This window comes from Lagopus muta, chromosome 1, assembly GCF_023343835.1.
Source record: "Lagopus muta isolate bLagMut1 chromosome 1, bLagMut1 primary, whole genome shotgun sequence".
NCBI classification, from domain to species: domain Eukaryota; kingdom Metazoa; phylum Chordata; class Aves; order Galliformes; family Phasianidae; genus Lagopus; species Lagopus muta.
This window is the reverse complement of record NC_064433.1, coordinates 112,181,724-112,204,769: the sequence shown is the minus strand read 5'-3', so window position 1 is coordinate 112,204,769 and position 23,046 is coordinate 112,181,724. Positions and strand designations below refer to the sequence as shown.

General features: G+C 38.1%; 1 protein-coding gene across 7 annotated transcripts in view; it reads left to right on the top strand.

Moving 5' to 3' along the window:
* SYTL5 (synaptotagmin like 5) overlaps positions 1-21,053 on the top strand; it is an 85,385-nt gene extending 64,332 nt beyond the window's left edge. For 6 of the 7 annotated variants that reach the window (XM_048967463.1, XM_048967486.1, XM_048967453.1 and 3 more), the window contains 9 exons: positions 466-558; positions 3,906-3,971; positions 4,888-5,066; positions 5,881-5,983; positions 8,048-8,209; positions 10,984-11,092; positions 12,447-12,582; positions 14,365-14,573; positions 14,949-21,053. In XM_048967463.1, the coding sequence (XP_048823420.1) occupies positions 466-558; positions 3,906-3,971; positions 4,888-5,066; positions 5,881-5,983; positions 8,048-8,209; positions 10,984-11,092; positions 12,447-12,582; positions 14,365-14,573; positions 14,949-15,091 (1,200 nt within the window). In that variant the 3' untranslated portion in view covers positions 15,092-21,053. The remainder of the gene's footprint in view (positions 1-465; positions 559-3,905; positions 3,972-4,887; positions 5,067-5,880; positions 5,984-8,047; positions 8,210-10,983; positions 11,093-12,446; positions 12,583-14,364; positions 14,574-14,948) is intronic. The other variant, XM_048967506.1, reaches the window with a different exon arrangement.
* The last annotated feature ends 1,993 nt before the right edge of the window (positions 21,054-23,046 follow it).

Sequence of the window (23,046 nt, the reverse complement as noted above, 5' to 3'; positions counted from 1 at the left end):
GCTAAGGATGTTAGAGTTCAGACTTGATTATTGGAATTCACCCATATATATCTATGAAGGTGTGCAACTAATGATTTCTTTGCGATTTTTCTGATTATTATTGCAATAATGCATTATTTTAACGCAAGAATTTTTTTATGTGAACAATTATTGATGATGCAAAATTATATGTCTACAGAATAAGATAGCGAGTGTGTGTGTCATTTCTTCCATTTTTTAAGCAGTTGAAACCTGAAATCTGATGACCTCTTTTTTTTTTCCTTTTTTTTTTTTTTTTTTTTGCTGTGTACCTGTGCAAAAATATGGAAAATGTTAGTTCAAAATTCCTCTGGAGATTAGAATTCTAAATGCATCCTGTACCATCTTGCCTAAGCAGAAAATATGTGAAACAATGTCAGGGGACAGAGGCTGACCAAATACAGTGGAGAACACAATGACTGAATTGCACATTTCTTTCTCATTTAGGATTCTCTGGATGAAACAGAAGAAGATATTGATGACATCGTAGCCTCTCGTTATTCAAGGAAACATGGACATCTGACAAGTGGATTGTCAAGAGTAAGATCTTGAGTAGAAAATTTGCTTTTTTCCTTTCATATCAGACCATTATTTCTTCAAAATGGAGATAAACATTGTATCACTTGCAAGCATTACAGTTTATATTTTAGTAGTTTTCCTGGCCATTTCATCCTACAGTCGAGGAACATCCTTTAGCTTTTAGATAGAGTGTTCTGACTATTAAGATTTTTCCATTGTTCAGAGCTAAGACATCGATCTCTCAGCACATGTGGGAAGCTACAACCTTTATTCATCAACAGATTTGTCTACACATTCAGGTTACTGCCAAGCTAGTATTTGGGGAAGGCAAGCCATAGATGTTTGCAGAATGTGGCGACTCAGCTTTCCAGAGGAGCATTTAATGTGTTTGAAATAAGTAGAACAAAGCTGTGGTGTGTTCTTTCACCTTACTTTGTTTTCTGAATGCTAAGGTTTATGGGACACAAATATTCGTCCTTCCATTAACTGTAACAGGACTGTTGCACCACCTCAATCTCAAAAAGTATTTCTTTTTACAATGAGGAAGGAGATATTGGGGAGTTCTGGTGGGTGCCAGCTTTTCTACTTCCTAAAATAACTGTGGTAATTTTCTTTATGTCAGTCATGCCCACAAACTGAATAATATAAATCAGATGTTTGAGTCTTTCGGTTATCTGTTGCAACTTGGTGTTGGTTTTGAATGGTTGCATTTTCAGGTTGTTAGAATGCTTGGCATGCAACAAAATTAGCATAACAAGTCTTATGCAGCTCTTTTTACAGTCAGTTATTCACTTTGATAAGAACAATTAGTAGGAATAGTCTTTAACATGTCTAGTTTATGAATACGTAGTGTGTACTGCATTACTGGTATCTGACACTCAAGATGTGTGCATCTCATCTCTAGTGATGTCTTGGAGCATTATTTAGCCGCTGTTCTTCATGCCTTGTGCTGAGAATAGCTCTGGCCAGCACACAGAGCAGCAGTAGGCTCCAACAAACAACACATACAGGGTGAAAGAGTTGAAGAGAATGGATAGCTGGGGAGCCCTATGCTAAAAGGGAAGAGAAAATATGGCCCATGATACTGATTGGTGAACTGTTCTTTTCAGACTGTATTCCCATTACTCTTCCTGCAGGCAGACCTGTGGGAATACACGTTAAAGTTCTTGATCCCAAAGAGATGGTGTTGGCTGAACCCAAACTTGGCTTATCTGAGAACAACAAAGGGCTGAGAGAAGTGTCCATAGAGAACATTTTGGTATCTCAGCTCTGCCCATGTCCAGGCCTTTTTTTTCCCATTTAATTTGTGTAATTTGCAGAAACAGCTACAACAGAAGTATGTGGCACATCACGCCAAATTGTTGTGGCTTGTTTGATGTTGGTCTAATAAAACCCACTTCTCTGAGGTTGACTATGACTCATTGTCTCCAATCCTTGCTGGCCAATGATTTTACAGGCAGAATTGTTTTTCTTTCCTCTGAATATTGGTAGGAAGGTTGCTTTCTCAATTCATCCCATTAATTGAGGAACTGTAATTGGAGATCCTTCTCTCTGTGTTCTGTAGGCAGAATTCTGCCTGTACATTGGATTTCATCCATTTTATTTAGAGTCCATTTTTTACCTTTTCGTAAGCAGAGTGCAGCTTTGCTGCTGCTGGAGGTTTGAGGTAATCTCACATCTTAATGCTCTTATTTCTTTGTACTCACCCTAAAGTGATTGTTAACGTTACTGCATGCAGTGCTAATGGAGAAATTTTGAAACGCCAGCTACTACTCACTTAAGAACATATCAGTATTACAGGTTCATTGTGGCTTCCTTGTGTTTGTGTTATTAGTTATTATCATTCATTCTCTCTTGTATTTTTTTCCTTTTCTTATTATATGCCTTTGAGCTTTCTGCCTCATACAATTTTTTTCCCTGTATTTTTCTTGCCTGTCAAATGACTGTACTATTATTATGTCACATTGCAGTAATGTTGTTAGTGAACAGTAGGCTTCAAGTGCATTTTTTTTTTAATATGAGAATTAAAAGTGTAGCAAGGATACTCTAATACTAAGCGTTTGAAATAAAAGAAATATTTCAGAAGGTAAAAATGCTTTATATCTACTTATATGGTGGGTGAGTGAAAATAGGAATGAAAAATGGCATTAAACAGGAATTGTAGCTTAGCATTATGGTGTTTTCTTTCTGTTTTTTCAAAACTAATACATGTACAGCTTATTTAGTTTTCCCTGAATCCTTTACTGGTTCCTTTCCTAAGCACATCAATGTGTGGCTGTCAAGTCCTGTCACATCATTAAGACTAAGTTGTTCCTGTGCCTTCCTGCTCCTGTAAGATAAGATTCAGAACAAGTGTAGTTCATAGTGATAGGCTAAAATGAGGCTAAGCAACCTTCGTGTGCAGTGCTTGTTTACTAATGCAACTGGAAAATGATTAGATTTCCTAGGGACGCTGCGTTTAGTGCATGTAAAGGCTGTTGTAATTTCCACAGAACAGAAAGTGCAGAAAGAAGATGTGTCATATTGCAGTTTCTAAGCAGTTGAGAAATTGCTTTTGCGTAGATTCTAAGGTCAGAGGTCGTCTACGCGCTTAGGATTTCCCAGCTGTTTTTCCCTTGCTGCCAATGTACCTAAAGGATATTTGGGTTCAAGAGGACAGATATTCCTTCTGGCCACATTGGTGTAACCTTATTAGATTTATGAGATGGATATATGGATGGTTATTTTCTTTTTTGTTTCTTCTCCTGGACTCTGTTCTTCCTTCCTTCCTGTAGCTGTCAGGGAAGGATGTAGTTTCCCATGAATTCATTGTTGAGACTTTCAGATATTGCTCAAATGAGCAGACACTGGAAAGTGTTTTCCCCAGTATTCTGTAACTGTATTTTTCCCCCCAGTGACATGTTTAAACATTTATGCATATTTTTTTCCATCTGGACTTACAAACTCCTCAGAGAAGCTGCTTTTTTTGTTGTTGTTATTGTTGTTGCTGTTTACAAAGGCACCAGTGCTGCAGTACAGGAGTGCTCACCTTTTGACTAGCCTAAGAACTGAGTTCACAGAGGTGTAACTGGGGCACATCCAAGTACAATCTGATACAAATCTGATTTTTTTTCTTTTTGAGACAGCAGATAACTTCATTTCTTTTTAATCACCTTGAGCCATGTGTCCTTCGCCACTTGAAGTATTTGGAAAACACTTTGCACGTCTCTGATTTGGCAATATCTTTTCCTTCTTTCTTGCTGTTGTTTTGTGATGTGAATTGCATTTACCTGTCTGTATAGGTAATGCATTATCACTGCATTTATTCTTTCTTACTGCAGCTATCTAATGCTGTTTTCTGTTGACTTTTTGCACTGCTTTCTTTAAAGAACTTCCCAGAAGGCTCTGACAGAAAATGGAACTTCTTAAATGTGCCTGAAACAGATGGTGATACTGTGAGTTCTCTGCAATCTTCTGCTTAACTTACTTTTGAAGATTTCTCTTTTTTCCCTCTGAATTGAAAACTGTATCTATATGTCTTGCAAAGTTTTATGTAGTGGAGATTTATATTGTTATGCATCTCTTTGAGTAATCTTATTCAAAGACTAGAAACCTGGCAAGCGTTTTCTTCTGCGAATGTCTTTGCACATTGCTCCAATTTTCTTTAAAAACATTCAATTCTTTTCTCAGTGAAATCTTTTGGAGAAGGATAGTCTTGTTGCAATACTGCATAGGACAGCAGCAAAAAATAAATAAATAAAAAAAATCAGGGTATGATATATTATACAGTGGAAGATTTTGTGGTTTTTTTGCTAAATTTTTTTTGGCTTTAGGAAAATTGCAGTGGGTATTGAATTTTGCTAATTCTTTTAGAACTGCAGATGAGAGGTTGGTGTCACTTTAATCAAGCGTGTTTTTATACCATTTTCATTAAGGAATCATCCTTAGAGCTTTTTCTAATGGTTCCGTCAGCAGTTATCTCATGATATTCAATAAGAATTAGGTGGACAGCTGAGCCAAAGAGTTGTTTTTTGTCTGCTTGGAGCTTATGTGAGCTTACAGTTGATGTAGATTGACTGTTCTTTATTTCATGCATGAGTCCAATGGTGATAATTTACATTTAGTCATGTTTATAAGTAGGTTTGAGTCTTGCATGTAAAAAACATAAACTGGCTAGATAAATAAGCTATTCTCAGTTATAGTTCTTATTCCCTTTACATCAAATATAAGCCAGTGGTATTCTTTTCTTTCTTCTATCTCTTTTCAAAGCAAGTCTTAACAAGTGAGACAGTATCTGTGACCCCATGAAAAGCAGATTCTGGAAAATGTACTTTGCTTAAGCTTCTAAGTCCTTTTTCTCTCCCCTTGCAGACCAGCATTAACAGCATGCTGAGTGTATACAGTGAAACTGGTGACTATAGCAACATGAAGGTCAGTGGTGAAATCCTTCTCCAAATCAACTACAGCTACAAAACAGGTGCACTCAACATCCTGGTGAAAAGTTGCAGAAACCTGGCCATTGTGGATGAGAAAAAACAAAGGACTGATCCGTAAGCACACAGAATATGCTTTTTAGGCCCTGCTAGGGCTGTTCTCCAACACATCGCACGCTGTAGTAGTCAGCAATGACATAGCCTGCTACAGGCCAGCATTCTCTATGGGAAACACATTTTCATTATGTTTCTTAGGGTAGTGTGCACATATTCTGAGGAAACAATGTTACTTAAATTATCAAACTATTTGTTAGTATTCTCTGCAAGAGGGCAAAATCAAGAATTAATAGGGAGGCTGAATTGATTTCTTACTCCTAGGAGCAAAGCTAAACTATAGAAGAAGAGCGATGTTTTGGAGGGAGTGAGGGAAAAATAGCTTTGTGCTGTGCATCAGTAGATTAACATTGCTAGGACAGTGTTTTCTGGGATTCACATTATAGTTTTCAGTATAATATGTCAGTTCACACAGATTAGGAATTCATAGTATATTTCATCATCTCTAATCCTGTTGTACGTCAAATCTGATTTTGTTTCAATCTCAGCTACTTTCTGGATGTACATTGTGATATATAACCAGTCAAGAGTCATAATACTGTACAAGGGAAAATATTGGGAAAGTTTTCTGCGTTTCTGAGAATGATTGAATTGATTTAACCCTGCCGTTGTGTTGTTCTGATCCTATAAGACCAGCACTGCTGTGTTTGCAAAGACCATACCTTACAATGTTTCACATATTGGCTGTTACATACATACGTTGTTTAGACTGCAGAAATTCATTTCCTCATTCTTACTGCTCATGCAGCAATGGCAGGTCCTTGCTCAGATTTTTTGTTTTTTATTCCTTGTTAATAACTTACTGCTTGATCCACAGATACGTCAAAGCTTACCTCCTGCCTGATAAGTCCCGCCAAAGTAAACGCAAGACCAAAATTAAGAGTAACAGCACCAATCCGGAATTTAATGAAACGCTGAAGGTGAGAACGCCGTCTCTCCCATGGGCTGTGATGAACGTTCCACTTGTGCTCATAGGCATTCTATGTAATTGCTCCTGTACAGGAATTAGGGTTTAAAAACGATGCCTCAGAAAGAAAGTAAAGCAAAGCATATGGTAACTGTGTGAGTTGTAATTTCTGACTTTCAGCACTGAGGAACTGTTTTTGTTTGGTTCTCCTCTTCACAGGTAAAACTTCTGTTGATTTCTGTAGGTCTCTATCAAAACTATCGATGTTCCCATCTAATGCGATCTCAGAGTTGAACACACTTCAGAGATTTTACAAGCCCTACATCAGCAACTGATGCTGAGACAGAGATCGCTTGAAACTTCCTAACTGATTTCTAGGAGAAGATAATCTCTGTCAGTAAAATGTGATTTTCTGTGGAGATTTTTCTTTGTTTTTAAAGCAGAACCGACTTTGGTAATAAAATGCTGACAACAGCTTCACTAGCTGCATCCCTAAAAAGTTCATTTTATGTTGCGAAAAAGAACAAGAGACTACTCCCTGCCAGACTGGTTGAGCAGAGTGCCCATTCTCTTTCCATCCCCACTTCTTACTCGTGTCCAGCCTACGCAGGCTGGAAGGGTTTTGTGTTCCCCATGAGCTGCCTGGCATCTAGACCACAGGCTCCTGGTGATTCTGCTTCCTGTCAACTGACTGGAGTCATCCCAGCCAGCTGTCATAAAGCCACAGACTTTTCAGATTCTCCTGAAAGAGTTTTGAGGGAATTTTGGTGATGCTTTAAATAAGTTTCTTATAAGAGAGGCTAATACGTATTCTCTGGCTTGTACTCTTGAGCTAACCTGGCTACAAAACCATTTTGTAGACTTACCTTGATCTGTCCAGGCAGCTTGCCATGGGAGAGTCTCCTATTTAGCTTCATTTTTAAGTGGTTTATAGTAAAGTTAATTCTTGCCTGAAGTGGCGAGATTAAAAAAATAAAAGAAATAAAAAAGGATGTGTTAGACTCTATTTGGCAGGGCTCATAGTTAGTGCTAAATGTTCGTTAGTAAGGAGCTCTGCAGGGATAAGAACTAGCAGCTTGCTGAAAATGGAAATTGTGACACAAAGGATTTACTTGAATTGCTGGAAGGTAAGCAAGAGCTAGATTTATTTGCTGCAACTGTTAGTATCATTAAACATATATACATATGCATGTACGTATGTATCTGTCTTTATCTTTTGTCTTGGATGTTTATTCCATTATTGGTGAATATTGCTGCTCTCATAGTTGGCATCTAGGAGTAAGCAGTGTAGACATATCTATACTTTAATAGCCTACTGACGTGGCTAGCCAACTGGCTTCACCATTTCAGATTCTGGGGAATATATCTGTGTCCAGGCATTGCACTGAGAACAAACAAAAAAGAAGACATCTGGGTTTCCTCAACTAACACTCGAAGAAGGGTGAGCCTTGTGGAATTAATTGGCTTTTTACTAAAAGCAGAGATAGAATTCCAGATGTTTATAGTTTTCTGTATATTTGCTAGAATATGATGTTAGGATTTTTAATAACTTTCAAAACAAACAGTGTTGCTGAGACTGAGACATCTTGGTGAACGTGTTGCAGGTACAATTTTACTTATTTTCAGAACAATTATTCTGAAGTTACAAAGATAGAATTGGAGAGGAGAACACTATTTCTAGAATGCAGTGTCCAGCAGCCTCTCTTTAGTGATGAAAGAACCAGTAGGATTTCTTCTTACAAACTAAACTTTGGTATTGAGCTGCTTCCTTTACATAAGCTGTAAGGAATTAACAGGTTGATGGTTTTAAACATTATTATTTACTTTATGACCATAAATACGCAGTAAGTAATACAGAGAGAAGAGTTAGGTTTAACAGCTTCCTATGAGATTTCTAGCTATTGAAGTCGTCTTTGCAAAGCAAACAAATCTCTCTTTCATGCTTCATTTATTAGCTGCTGCGGGCTTCACAAAACTTAGCTATTACTGTAAAAGGCTCCATGGAAACTATTATTTATGCTTATTTTGAGGGTTTCTTTTACTGTTGGTTGTTTTGGTTTTTTTTTTTTGTTGGTAGTATGTCATCAGTCATACGCAGCTAGAAACCAGGACCCTGCAGCTTTCTGTCTGGCACTACGACAGATTTGGACGTAACAGCTTTCTTGGAGAAGTGGAAATTCCATTTGATTCCTGGAACTTTGAAAATCAGGGTGATGAGTGGTTTGTGCTTCAGCCCAAGGTAAGGGTTTCCAGGGACCAATGAAACCACTGAGAAGTAAATTTAGTGAGGCTTAGTTATTTTTTCTTTGGAACATATTTATAGAACGATGACTTTACGATTGTTTAATATGGAGGTGAAAATCGTGCCTGTGTGTTTTATTCAGTCAGAACATTTTCATTTTCATGAAGACTTCAGGAACAGTACATGTTGTTGGCTACTTAAAAGAAAAAATGAACAGAACAGAAAAAAAAACACCAAGAAACACCTTTTAAATAAACTGTATGTTCATTTTGCTGCAAACTGCAGTGGAAAAATGACTGAGTAAAGGATTTAATTGATTTTTCTACCGCTATCCCAGTCCAGCCCTCAGGAGTTTAGTAAGGAAAAAGACTTTTTCTGCTTCAGTTCAAAGTGCTTCACTCTTTTCATGTGCAACAAAATGACTTATAATCTCTCAATCACTCCATCCAGGAAGGTATAAGATGAGGCTTCTCAGCAGGTATATCAGTTAGTTTGTGAAATAGGACTTTCACTATACTTAGCTACAGACAGGGTGACTTCTGTCTTTCGGACACCCCTTTGGCGAGGGCAAAGGTGTGCATTTTTGGAAGAGATTCAAATTGTTATTTTAAGGTTGAGGATTAAAGGCTACTGAGTTGCTTGCTCCTGCAGCAGCCAGAATCCCCAGGAATTTTAGTGGTTTAGATTGCTATTTCAGAAAGTTTATTTTTCTTGATACAGGAAAATCTGAGATTGTATTGCAGATGATGCGGGATAGACTTGGATAACTTATATATTTCATTCTCATTATACACTATATGTTATATTTGGGGCTTTAGGAGGGACTGTTTGACTTATTTTCCACAGTTTAATCTGATTGCTGTATAATTTCCTAGCATGACCTTTTGTGGGTCTTACATCTAAGCCATCGAATGTGTACTTCAGTAAGTAGTAATGCAGAAGATACATAAAGAAATTGGTCTCTTCTTAACATGTGGACAGCTCACACTTTAGAACCAGCAAGGAAGATCAATTCCAGTTTGCTAGTTTAGCTCTGTTAGTAAGAGTGATCAGCATCTATTCCTTTGTGACTCAAATGGAACACAAGATACCAGGAAAAGAAACTGCCTTATGATGGCAAATGTGCTTCAGTCAGCTTAGCATCCAGACCAGGATTATCCTTCTTACAAGCTAGCACAACCCTCACCCAACTTATATCGTATAGTTTGCTCATGTTGGCTCTGCTCTTGCAGTAGAATGAACATCTGCCACATCTCTGGCATATCCCTTGCTGGTGTTAGATTTCATTTAGAACCAACTCTTCTGCTACTGTAAGATATGCATCCTCTATTTGTTTTGCTTAGAGTTTGATTGAAATTGAGAGGTTTTTTCATGCAGTAATCTCCTTCTGATTTCGATGTCTGGGAGCCTTGTTTGGAGATGAAAAAAAGTCTTCAGGAAAAATAGTAATAAGATGCTAAGCATTTAAATCTTTCCAATTAGAAGCTCTTATCTGATTATTTCCAAACCCATTACAATGGCTTTCAAACTTGTTCTTTTTTTTTAACAAAGAAATAAAATGTGAAATTGGACTTGTCTGACTCCTAAGTTGTTATAAATAATGTTTCTGAACTTAAAATGCTGTTAAGATTGTTGTTCGGAAGATAATAGTTCTTCTGAAAGCTAAATTATTGTATTTTGAAATAATAAAAAAAAAAATGCACAGGTTAACACACAAGCAAGTTGTGTGCTGTTCTGTCATAAGAACTGCATGATGGAGAAAGAAATGGCAGTGAAACATTCTGTGGGTTTTATTACAAAGTATTATTTGTTTTATCCTTTATCATTTAGCAGCTTTAGTGAAAATACTGGAGACCTTAAGACCTATGTCTTCTATGAGCACAACATCACTTATTTTCAAAAGAAGCATGATTAAATCAGAAAAAGAACAGAAAATATTTCTGTGGTTAAAGAGGGAATCGGAGTCTAGAGCCACGTTGTATGTAGGGAAGGTTGGCAAACTGTTCCTGATGTGAGAATTTATGCCATCAGTTTTCCCCCAGTATAACAGAAAAATAATCCTCATGGCCTTTATGGGAAATTGATGCAAAACCTACATAGTTGAGACCTTAAATGAGCTGCCTTACTGACAAAATTTAAATGATGATTTCTTGTTGTTAAAATTATACACCAGCATTTACTACGGGCTTTCTTTTGTCCTTTGTTGTAGCAACTGACATCAGACACTGGTGCCATCTTGGTACTTACTAGAAGTGTCCTGGATGTGCTCTTCTTAGGCAAGATCAAATGTTTTAAAATAAAAAAGATGCAGAAATAATATCTGAGTGGACAAGGACGCTGAGGATAACCTTAGTTTTCACAGTTTTCTGTTGGAGAGCTGCGCTCTGTTCTCTTCCCCTGCCATGGTTCCCCACACCTCTGTTCCAGCAGTGACTCAAGAGCGACTCTTGTAAAATCCATTTAATCTATTATGGAGTAAAAACCTCATTGGGATAAGTAAGGGCAAGAGAATGTCATCTTAAATTAGCAGATTATGTCTCTATAAATGAGTTTGAGTTTTCTCTTCAGTTGTTTCACTCATTCATGGTAGATATCTCTCTGTCCTGTGTATGTTTGCTGTATGGTGTCTACTGTTGTGTGACCTTGATTTGTTTAAGAAGCAGTTCAAACACTATTGATACAACAAAGTTAAAATCAAACAGCAAAAATGAGTGATTAGCTTTAACTGGATTTATGTTTGGGGCTATTCATTTATTTATTTTTACTTTCAGGTGGAGGTTGCAACAGATGTTGGGCTTCAGTATAAAGGAGAACTGACAGTTGTTTTACGTTACATTCCCCCAGAGATAAACTTGATGCTTCCTCTAGGGCAGTTTCAAGGTAAAACAATCATCACTGGCAGTTTACAGTAACATCCCTCTGAGTATTGAAAATCTTCAGCTAGTATGAAGACATGAAGTTAGTGAAAATTTGAATCAGGCTTGAATATATTAGTTGTCTTTATCTGTGTAAATTCTGAACCGTAAGTTAGTTTATCTTCTACTCTCTTGTGTAACATTGGACTTAAGGAGAGGGAAGGGAAAGAAGAGTGTTCATGGTAAAATGTTATGTGCAGCTCTGTCCTAGTTAGAAAAGGCTAAGACATTGAACAGTATGACCAGGGACAGCCACATACACATAAATCTTCTGAACTGTAGTCCTTGTGTTCTTTGTTCAACAAGTTGTAGAATAGTGCTATAACAGATCAGAGTAATAGACTTCCCTGAGTTCTTGCTTAATTGGCCAGAAGCTTGCCTATATCGTTTTAAGTTTACCTTTGTTTTGTTTTGCTGCATTACAGCAGTAATTCCATCTTGTAAAATATTGTTTTAGTATTTTAGGGTAAAACATTATTTTTATTAGTAATGAGTGAGGGATAATTTTCTGAGGAGAAAAAACCCACTAGACTGCATCTGAGAGTACATGGTCTTACAGGCTACAGGTAGTCCAGGAGGAATTCTTTTTTAGTGACATATTAATTTTTTTCTTTATTTTTTCTTGACAAATAGCATTCCCTCTGTTTGCAGTAGTGCCAAGGTTTTCTCTCTGAAAGCTAATTGCTGTCCAGAAAGTGTAGATGTACTGTTTACATTTTTTTTAATTAGTAACACTTTAACATCATTCCTATTCTTCTTGTCCTTATGCTTCCAGTCCTAATCCGTATAAATGATCCCTGCTGATACATACCTTAGAATCCGCAGCAGAAGCAAGTAACGTGTCGTCATGTAGCTGTTTAAATGCAGCAGTGTGTCAGTGAGCACATGTCCTTCCTCACTGTCTGTGAGGAACCCTGTATCTTTACAAGAGGAATGCACACAGTATATTAATGCACTTTAAACTTTAGGACAGATTTCTTTTTTTTCCTCTTTGTTTGTGATGTTTGGCTTCCGTAAGCTCAGTGGTGGAATTGGATTCTGAAAGGAGCATTGGAATTATGGCACATGCAGGTCCTTCTGTTCAGCATAATGATCCACAAATAATTAAATTCATGAAGGCCCCCCTCACATACAACACCCTGCCCCTGCCATTTCAGTTTCGATACCCTTAGAGAATCAGAATCTGCTATAAGAAATCCTTTAATCCCATTGAAGGAAATGAGTAAAAGAATCCAGCCATGAGAATTTAAGTTTCCAAATCAGTTTTGTAGTGTATGGTTTCTGCTGATGACAATATTGGAACTCTTTCGTGTGTGTAGGAAAGAAGAGCTTTAAGAAAGGAAAAAAGGGAGAGAACCACCCGCCCACTGGAGGTATATTAGAAGTCGTCATCAAAGAAGCTAAGAATTTAACAGCAGTGAAATCAGGAGGCACATCAGACACATTTGTGAAAGGGTCAGTAGCTTTTTCTGCCCTGTTATTTAATGGCTGCACTGCATAGTCCTTTCACCTTTTTTTTCCCCCAGTGTATCTATGTAAGTGTGTGTGGAAAGTCAGTACTGAAAAGCAGCTGCCAATTTGAAATGGGATGGTGGAGGATGCTGTTGGATGAGGACAGGGAGGTCTCAGTTGTCCCAGTGCTTAAATACCAGCCGATCTAGACTCAGTCAAGAAACAGTATGTAATCTGTATCACTTACTACATTAAAGTATATTCACTGTCCTCATGTGCACATTGTTAAAGAACAAAGAACATAAAGTTTGGTGAAATAAAGTACTTCCTTTGAGTCAGCAGAGGGAGGTAGGGGAACGTTCATCACTCTTGGAGGTAAGAACATGGAAAATGAGGTTCATACACTGGACATGATACCTGATCTAACAGTGACCTTTGCATTTCCAGCAAATTGAGACAAATACTTTTAAGAGAGGAGCTGAGAATTTGCTCTGTCACATAGCATTATTGTACTCTTTGTTGTAATTTCCATGGAAATAAATAGCAGACATTATGCTCAAGGTGACCTTTTAATTCAATAAGCAGTATTTTTGGTGGACGGTCAGACTATATAGAAAATGCTACATGCAAGGTGTACTTGTAATTGAATAAAATGAGTATAATGTCTCATTATACAGGTCTCATTATACTAGATTTTCAATAAACTAGAGAAATAACAGATCGCTTAAAGCATTTTTCTTTCCTGGTTTTTGCTCTCAGTGGTGGCTTTCAGAATTGCTAAATTTTAGATATGTAGTTCACTAGTGATTATTTGAGTCTTTTTTCTTCAAATGTCCGTACAAAAAAATCCTGCCCTTGGAAGAGCTGAGAATTTCTCTTGATCTATCAGTCTGATTTGAACTTTCACTAAGCTCATATACTTCGTATTGAAAAAGTTTGAGCTATTCTTCATAAGCATTTGTTCTTCCGTGTCATCTGTTTTCCTGATATAGTTCCTTTTACTGAAAAATAGACTGCTTGATCCCATTATGGCTTGTTTCAGCTTGGAGCCTGCAGCAGATCTCAAAGAGAAAATATTGCCGAAGTTATTTTACATTAGCAGTAGCAATGTGTGGCCAATGATTCTGTGATGTATTCTTAGTTAGTGGTGTCAGCTCTTGCTGACATGGATCATTCAGCGTGGTGGAACTGGCCTCTGTTTACCTTGCACTATTGACTGGTCGTCTGTCATGTCAAGTTGCCATGAACTAGTAGATGTACTGCAGTAGTCTGATCTGCACTGCTTGTTTCACTGAAGAAATTCTTTACTAAAAATAAAATGTGAAATGCATTTCAGACTTCACAGCATTGATGTTTCTTCTCTCAGTAAGACCACATAGGTATAGGTGATAAACTTCTGGAGTTCCTTCTTTGTCAGTCATTTCTGTTTCATTTGAGAAGACCTTCTTTTCTGCTTTGGGAGGGTTGCTGTGAAGCCATCTTGTCCATCCTCCCTTTCTAGTCAACGTTTTAATGACTGTATGTAGTCACATGGAAATAAAAATTGTTTTTATATAGAACAAAAATAAAAGGCATGGGACACGGAGACTAGATTTCATTTTCCAATTGTGATAACTGAAATTGTAACTGTAAGAGCAGCAAATGGTGCACAAATGTGTATACTTAATTTAATTACAGTGAGAAATGGGTCTCTGACGTTATTCAAGCCATGTGTGATTCTAATTCTTTATGAATATTGTTGGACATCCTATTACATCTTGAGCTTTCCTTTTCTCTGTCTCTCAGGTACCTACTCCCAGATGACAACAAAGCTACAAAACACAAGACTCCCATAATAAAGAAGAACGTGAACCCCCAGTGGAATCATACATTTGCTTTCAGTGGCTTGAATGTATGGGATATACATAATGTCTGCTTAGAATTGACTGTGTGGGACAAGGAGTCACTTTCCAGTAATATTTTTCTGGGAGGAGTTCGTTTGAGTACTGGAAGTGGTAAGGTCCCATCTTATTGATGATTGCTTTCCTTATTCTGCTGTCCTTCTTTACCACCCTAAGTGATTCATATGTATGAGGTGTAGAAATGTTATTGAGTGTATGAAAAGTATACAGAAGTTTTGGGAAACTGGAAGGGGAGAGGAGGCAATATGTCATCCACTGATGATTTACTTCTTTCCTTCATTGGGTGAGACACAAAAACATGGAGCCCAGTTGCACTTCAAACTGGTGCTATCCAGAAGCAGCTCCCTACACAGACAGTAATATAAAGTGCTTGTCATCTTTCTGTAGGCTGGTGGAGTGAATGAACAGTGATGTTAAGTAACTGCTTACTAATAGTGCAAAAATGTGTGATGTTTTTGCAATTTCCAGGCATAAGTAATGGCAAAGAGGTCGACTGGATGGACTCTCAAGGAGAAGAGCAGCTTCTCTGGCAGAAGATGATTGACAGTCCTGGAACTTCTGTGGAGGGAATATTAATGTTGAGATCCAGCATGGGAAAACGTAGACTCTAAAAGACTCTCTACTACTGAGGGGTAGCACAAGTCCTTCTCATTTCAGTTGTGTTCAGCTCTTGTCACTTTGCCCATTTGAAAATGGGTAAGGGTTGTACTCTTTGCCTTGGATATTAAGGCTTTATGTGAAATTTTAATGCATTCTGCACTTTCATGCACTCATTTTTAACCCAGACTTCTTGAACAGATTATGTTTCTCCTGTAACCTGTGAGAATGTGACTTCCTACAGAGATTGGACTGGCTTTCTTTGTCCCTTGTGGCAGCTGGTGGTGTACAGCTGATGGACATTGCTGGCAGGGGACATGGAGCAAGCAAATTCTCTGAGTAGCCATTTAGGATGTAGAGTGTGTTTTACATATCTCCTTTTGGGTCAAAGATGGCCTAGAAGACAAGAGTGATTCAGTACATTCAGATTCCGAATGAATCTGTGCTTTGTTATTTGAAAGACAAGAAGCCATAATGTTCAGAAGACTAACATTTATTTTCTATGTTTGCTCATTGGGCTGTGCGCTGTGTGGGATGGCAGGCATGGAACCAAGTAGCTCACTAAGGCCAATTCACTGGCCAGCTGCACAATGGAAAGAGTCAGCAGATGAAGGAGTCTGAAGTGCCCGTGTTCAGGCGTTCTCTTGGTTATTTAGTGCACTGTATAAGAGGTAGACTTGGCTCAGTGTGATCAAAGAGTCTCTAATGAAAATAAATCATAACAAATCCTAAAGAATTTCCAGAACTGTGTGGTATTACCACGTTTTTCATTTCAGTTGACGGCTCTAAGATCTTTCAGTGTCATTGAACAGAAGGAATTACATGCCTATCCCACTTGATGAGTCAGTGAGTTGAGACACATTCTGGTTTGGGGCATAGCTAAGATCTTGGCTCAGCAGGGTGTGTAGTAAAGTAACAGGATTAATGCATATTCCAGAATGCTTTGCACAACTGTGGAATTTTTTTAGAATGGGATCCTATTCAAGTTTGCCTGTGCGTGTTACTTGTTAAACAGAGCGGGAGTTTTCTCCTCAACTGTCCTCCATAAGTTAGCAGTAGATTTAATAAGCGTGGATTTTGGCTGATTCAGTCATTAATCTTACTAACCACAAGCATTTGCCATCTGGTTTCCTAAAGTGATCTTTATAACTGCTTAGGTCTGCCGTGCTTTGGGGACTTGTAAGGTTGTATGTGAAGAGATGCTGTTTTGTATCACTGTGGGCTACCACAGTATTGCAAATAGTAGTAGTAGTAACATAATAAGATAGAATTATAATCTTTTCCAAGGACAAAAAATGTCTGTTTGCAAGATTGGATATTAATATAATTGCATGGCTTGTAATTGCTCAGGGTGTGAAACAGAGGAAGACAAGTAAGCTGAATGAACAACATTTCATTTGAATCTCAGAATTGGATCATAGCTTCCTATTTGATCCAATCTATAAGTACATTTCTTATGTATTTTTCCCCAATACCTTATTTTGGAAGCAGTGTCATAATAGTACTAAGGAAACAATTTGAATATTGGGGAACATAATCCTTACATGAAGTATGTAGGGGAAAAAAAAGGCTTTCAGAGGATGTATCTTTTCCTGCAGGTCAAAGCACCAGTATTCAAAGATTTCTGTGAAGAAGGCCGTACAATCTAATTGGTGAGAGAGAAGGAAATGCTGTTCCTCGCAGAGTAAAAGTTGCAGGAAATCTAGATTGAACTGAATGGAAAACTGATAGCTAAGCATAGGTTAAAATTGTTTCATCTGTAGCAGTGCTGGTGTTAGTCACCTAAGTGTTTTTTTTTGAGGTAAATCCAAAACCTGAACTTTTACTTCTATTCCATTCCATTTACGTCTATTCCTTCCTGCTGCTCCATCTTCCCACCCCACCAACGCCCCAAGAAAAAATTATACTGGTTTTGAGGGGCTTGAAACTGCAGGGCAGCTTGCAAGAAGTCTTGAAAAATACTAATATTTTATTTGGATTTGTTTTTATATTTTTTTGTTAAAAACAGAATCTCAGTTTTAATAGAAAGCAATCTGATGATATGTATTTTCTATTAAAATTCTGATGTGAATGTAAGCAGTCATTGGAAGTAATACCTTTTCTCAGTTTAAGACCCCTAGTTTTCAGAAATTACTGAGTCATCTTTAAAAACGGAGTTTGCATTTAAGAATTCCATGTTGGGAATCAAATGTCGATGTTTTCTTGAAGCTTGTTCAAGAAAACCAGCTTCATTTTCTTTCTTCAGCTGTTCTTCATTTCCTTCGGCAGTCCTGCTCAAACTGGGCAGTGAAGCAAGCTCAGTGCAGGTTTAATCTGCTTTTCATCTTAGGCAGCAGGTGCTGCGAGCTGATAAAGTAGAGCACAAATATCAAGCACACACATTTTATTATAATCTTCCTTTTATCATTATAGTCTTCTTTTCAAAATTAGATTGATTGATTTTTATTTTTTTTTTAATCTACATCCTCAAAGGGAAGTAAAACCTTACCTTTGGCACCAAAACTGCCTTCTGTTTACTGCTCCACAAGCCAGCTGATGTAGGAGCACAAGTTTGATTTTTCATTTGCTGGAAGTTGGCTTAAGAAGATAAATCTTTTTAAATCTAATGATTCTTCAGGATAAAATTGCAGGTAGGGTTAGTGGAGGGGACAGTGGGCAGACTGATGGAGTTGTTTCTGTTTCATTTTGGTGTCGGAAATAGGAAAACAGTGACACAAAAAATCTACCAAGATGAACCCCAAAATTGAAACCTTTTTCTCTCACCAAATTGAAAATCCTAAAATAATTGGAAACTGAGCTAAGTCTTTTACTTAAAATGGAATATAGGATGGAGTGTAAGCATTTATATAATTTTGAATGGTATTTTCTAAGTAAGTGTTAGCACTGTATCTAAATCTAGTCTTGCTTTGAATGGAAGTCTATGTTTTACTACTTCAGCTTCTACCAACTTCCCTCCCATTTTTAGGGCCTGTGTTAGAGTATGAGATAAATAGACTCATCTGGAAAGTGTCACGTGTCTCCTATAGCTTTTGGAAGGGACAAAATTTTACTCTGAGCCTGCATCTGAAAACATAGGCCAGGCTATGAATAGTCTCTAGGTGTCAACTGCAGTTCAGTCTATGAAGGGAACAATTTCAAGTGGGAATTTAATTCAGCCAAGGCTGAGAGTGTTGTTGGCCATTGATGGGATTTGGAGTAGTGCAGTGAAATTATCTCCTAGGTTAGCAGTGAGGATTGTGCATAATGGTAGCATACAGGGCATATCGTGCTCTGCTTCAAACGAGCCTCAGAGAGATGACAGTCATCAGTATAGACATTGGAGCAATTTGGCTGTTCTGTGATGTTAACGACAGGTTTGTAGAAAGCATTTATTTGTGGAAAATGTCACATTTAATTATCGCTGTTATATCCTCTTTCTCTTCTTTTGCAAAAAATGATTTGTGGTTTGGATAAAGCACGAGATGATTAACTGCAGATGTGATTTCTTGTTTCTGAGATATTGGAGCAAATAGCCTATGACTGTGTGTCATCACGTACCTCAGCTTTACTAGGCTGAGCAGAAATAGAGAAAGCCAGGAGCCAGGCTAAAGCATTCTATATGTATAAATGTTTGTGATATTGAGGTGCATGGATGGTTTATCTAAGACCAACTTTTAGGAAAACAGAGTCAGTTTTAACACTGATTCGCTAACTCCTATCTTGATTAATCAGACACAGGAGAGCTGATGTTTTAAAAATATTTCTCCATGCAGACTTGAATGACTAAAGATGCTTCAGTGGAGAAGAGATTTTCACTACAGTGTTTTTTGTAGATATGAAACATGATTCTACTAGTGGTGTAACTACAAGGTTTTCATCACTGTATTTCCTCCCTCAATACTTGATTCTGATGGCATAGTTTGACCCATTAAGGCAAAATAAAAGTACAACTTGGGCTGTAAAATTTCATGTGAAGACAGTAAATACATCCCTAGGTAGTGTGGTTATTGCCAGTATCTATCAGGAAGAGCTGATGCTGAGGGCTGTCCAAGCCCTGCCAACGGACTTGATTATCCAGACCTGTTCTCTGGATGTTTCTCTGCTCAACTTATTAGTTACGTAGGGACTTCAGGCTTCTAAAAGTCAGTGATCTTGCTTGCATGTTTAGATGCTAAAACCGGTTCAGATGGCCTCTCTTTCTCCTCCATCTCTGTCACATTATTATCTTTCTGTTCTAATCCAAGTGCCATTGCCTACCTTAAATGCCATTTAGATAACACATTTTAACATTTCTCTCCCAGCTGAATGCTCAGCAGTTGGTTTAAGAGAGAAGGCAATGGGATGGTGAGTATGCTTTGATCACAATGCATTAGACTGGAAACTTAATGTTCTTTGTCTCCTCCAGTAGAGATTTTGCTAGAGTAGCATAAGAGAAATCCATAGAATCATGGAGGTTGAAAAAGACCTTCAAAGATTGTCCAACCATTAGCTGAATCTGCTGAGTCCTATCACTAAACCATGTCCCTTTGTGCCACATTCATGTCTCTTCAATACCTCCACAGATGGGAAATAAGCATTTTGAAGTATTGTGCTTGATTTTTCTTTTCCCTCCTGGTTAGGCCCTGTGAGGTACAAGTAGACAAAGTTGTATTCTGCAAAATGTGAACTAAATTGCAGCAGCAGCAGAGCAGCCACTGAGAATCCACTGGTGCTAACTGATGGGGTAACATGAGGGAGGCATAGAGCTGGCATTGTTCTGGCTTTACAAGAGGTTGGCCAACTTCAGGCACGTAAAGCTTTTGATTTGCTCTAGAGTCAATGAATATAAAGTCTGAGTCTTGTTTCTATAACTGTCTAGTCTGTTGTTTCACACAGGATAGTAAGGATTATACCTGAATCATTGCAGGATCTCTTCCATCCATCCTTCCCTTCAGTTCAGCAGCCCCCACCAGGAAACTATTCAAGTTTTTGTCAAGTTTGTCCAACTATGACCCCATGTTCCACCTCAACATTAATCTCTGGTACCCAGAAGGAGGCAGTGTGCAGTATTTAAGGAATAGCTTACGGTGGCTAGGTGAGGTAAAAACTGAAATTGCCCTTTCCTAACATACAGTATTGATTTTCAGCAATGACAGAAATAGCTGTCTCTTGAAAGATGGTATGTGCACTTTGTAAACTCTTTTTTTCTTTTGATACAGTTTTTGAAGATGGATATTATTTATTTATTTTTACGTGTAGAAATAAGAACGTTAGAGGACCTTAAGAGAAATGATGGTAAGAACATGTGATTAAATCCAAAATTGGATGCAGACTTTTATTTGCAGAGATGTTTCTTACCTTAACTCAGTATGAGGCACTGAATCATGCTTGTAGAGCCTTACCACTACATGTTGTGAATTTCCTGCCTGGTGATTTCATGTTTGCAGATGCTGTTTGATAAGTGATAATAAGACTGTTAATTATACTGTGTATGTTGACACTGGAAAGGGAATCTCAACATGCTTCTATAGGTGTTCCTTAGGTTGCTTTTGAGACTCACCCTTGCTGCATCATGGCCATTTATGTAGAATCGCTATTTCAACAATTCTACTTACTCTGTGGCAACAACCTACCTACAGCTTTGCACTACTGCTCTTGAAAGCTGGCTGTGTATTTTTGAGGGTTGCTGTAATTGCTGGGGTTTGCTTAAGGCCAAATGTATTCCTTCGATGCAGTGAATTGAGAATGCTACATGCCCCTCTTGCCACCTTTGTTCTGATTAAAAATCTGTTGCACGTTGTTTGTTTGGTTATTCTGCTGGGTATTAACAGTAGTAGCAGTAAGTGGCACTGCAGTATGTTAAGTTCTGCCCAAGTTTAGATGAAGCATTTCCTGCCCAGAACGTTTTTGTACTGTGCACTGTATATTCAGTTTTGTGGAGAAAAGTGGCTGGTAATCCATTTGCAGCAGTTGTCAAGAATATTGTTCTGTTTTTTAAAATTAAAATTATGGAACGTTGTCTGTGTCCCTGTCTCTTCTAAAATGCATTATAGTGAACTATTAAAATGTCTTTTAGGGATATCCAGTTATCTCTCTGAGGCAAACTCATTATTCACTGCCTATAAATGAAGTAATCTAGAGGTGGGACTGCACTGATAGTCTTTCTGTTTTTGTCTTCTGTTCTACAGCTTACATATTTTTAATGCTGATTTTTGTTTCATATGCATTGCACCAATTTTGTATCTAAGAAACTAGGAAATGCACTGATCTTTTCTCCTCTGCTAGAAGGTTATTTTTTCTGTGCCTTAACACTGCATTCAGTTCCTCCCCTCCGTCTCCAGATCTCTTCCCTGACCTCTAGCTCAAGGTGCTGCCCGACTGTAAAATCCAGGTACGTTCAAAACACAACTTCTGTGTAATTGGTGATCTGGATTTTTTAAAGATAAAAAGCACAAAACCCCTTGGATTATTCTCTCCAGCTCATATTTGGAACTGAGTCACACTCACTTCAACTTAACCACTGAGCGCTGAGGTCTCTTCACCTCCTCTGAGTGTACCAGTTTCCCAGGTTTGTTACTTTTGTTGTCATTAATTATGTTACACAGCCTGACTCAGGCTCTTAGGTAAGTACTGAGCACTGAAGTACCCAATACTGAGTACTGAGTACAAAACACCACACTGCAGTCATTCAGGACGGAGCTGCCAGGGTCAGGAGCGCTGTCATCAGAGTTTCCTAGAAGGGATGATCTGAACTTCAAAAAAAGGGGACATGCAACTTTTGTCACTCCCCCTGCAGATGGAGGTGATTATGAGGTGTGTGATGGCAGGGAGTGTTCTCATTAAGCATGTAAATTCTTGTGTAGGTTTGGGGGAAACCTACAGACCATGCAGAGAATTCTTTGGGGCTCCTGAGAAATCGCAGCAGTCTTGTTGCAAAAGATGTCACATGGTAGAAACGTGAATTATTTTCTGTTCTAAAATGATGGAAGCTTTTTGCTTGTTGAAATAACATTCAAAACCAAGATGTTATCTCCAGACTGATGCAGATGCCTTCAGCCCCTGGCTGGGTGCCCACATTGATCTGTCAGTTCTGGAGCAGGAGAGGAAAGGAGACTCACTGCAGGTTGTGCTCCTTGGTTGTGCTGCCTCTAATCCTCTCCACCCAATTTGTGCTTTTAACAGGATTTGCATTTTGACAGCAGTGGCTGGTAGGATTAGCAGCTATGCTAAGAAGAGCCACATGGAAGTCAAAGCAAGAGTCCAGCCTGCACGATTGTGAGGGAGGTAAGTAAATTCTATCTGAAACATTTTTTAATCATTTTTTATTTTTCAAAAGTGGAATGGTATAGGTACTGCACCTTGCTTACACAATGTGATTTTTTTCTAGAACCAAAGCTTACTGGAATATATTTGAATATTTAGAATGTGTTTGGACATACAAATGCTGGGCTAAAGCCAGTATACAAAATCTTCATTCGTTCATTCTTCTCCTTCTTCTGCCTCATACCTGCAGTGTATACCTGCACGCTGATCTGACTCCAGGTCAGAGATGCTATGTGAGGTTTGTCAGTCTCCCATTCCTCCCCACAAAAATGTTCCACAGAAAATGCCAGAAAGCTTGTGTATTTAATCAAGAGCAGCTTTAGCTAATCATAGGACTTTAGCAGATGTTCTGTGTAGAACTATAACTGGTAATCCAATCACTCATGCACTTCCATCCACTTAATTCAATTTCCTTTAGAGGACTGGTGATTGCAATCACTTTTCTGGCTGCAGCAATCATCAAGCCCCACTCTTATTCACCCAGATGTGAAAGATGGCTGCATGCACCAATTCTGCACCTAAAATGGAGCAGCAACAGATTGGAACTGCAGAAATAGAACAATCAGACTCAGTAGACCCTTGTATTTATCCATTTGTTTGAAAAAAAATCATTGGAAAACACTGATGTGCTTTTTGACTGAGTAAAAGGGCTGGTGAAATGACCTGTCCACCTGTGCATTCATGTTAT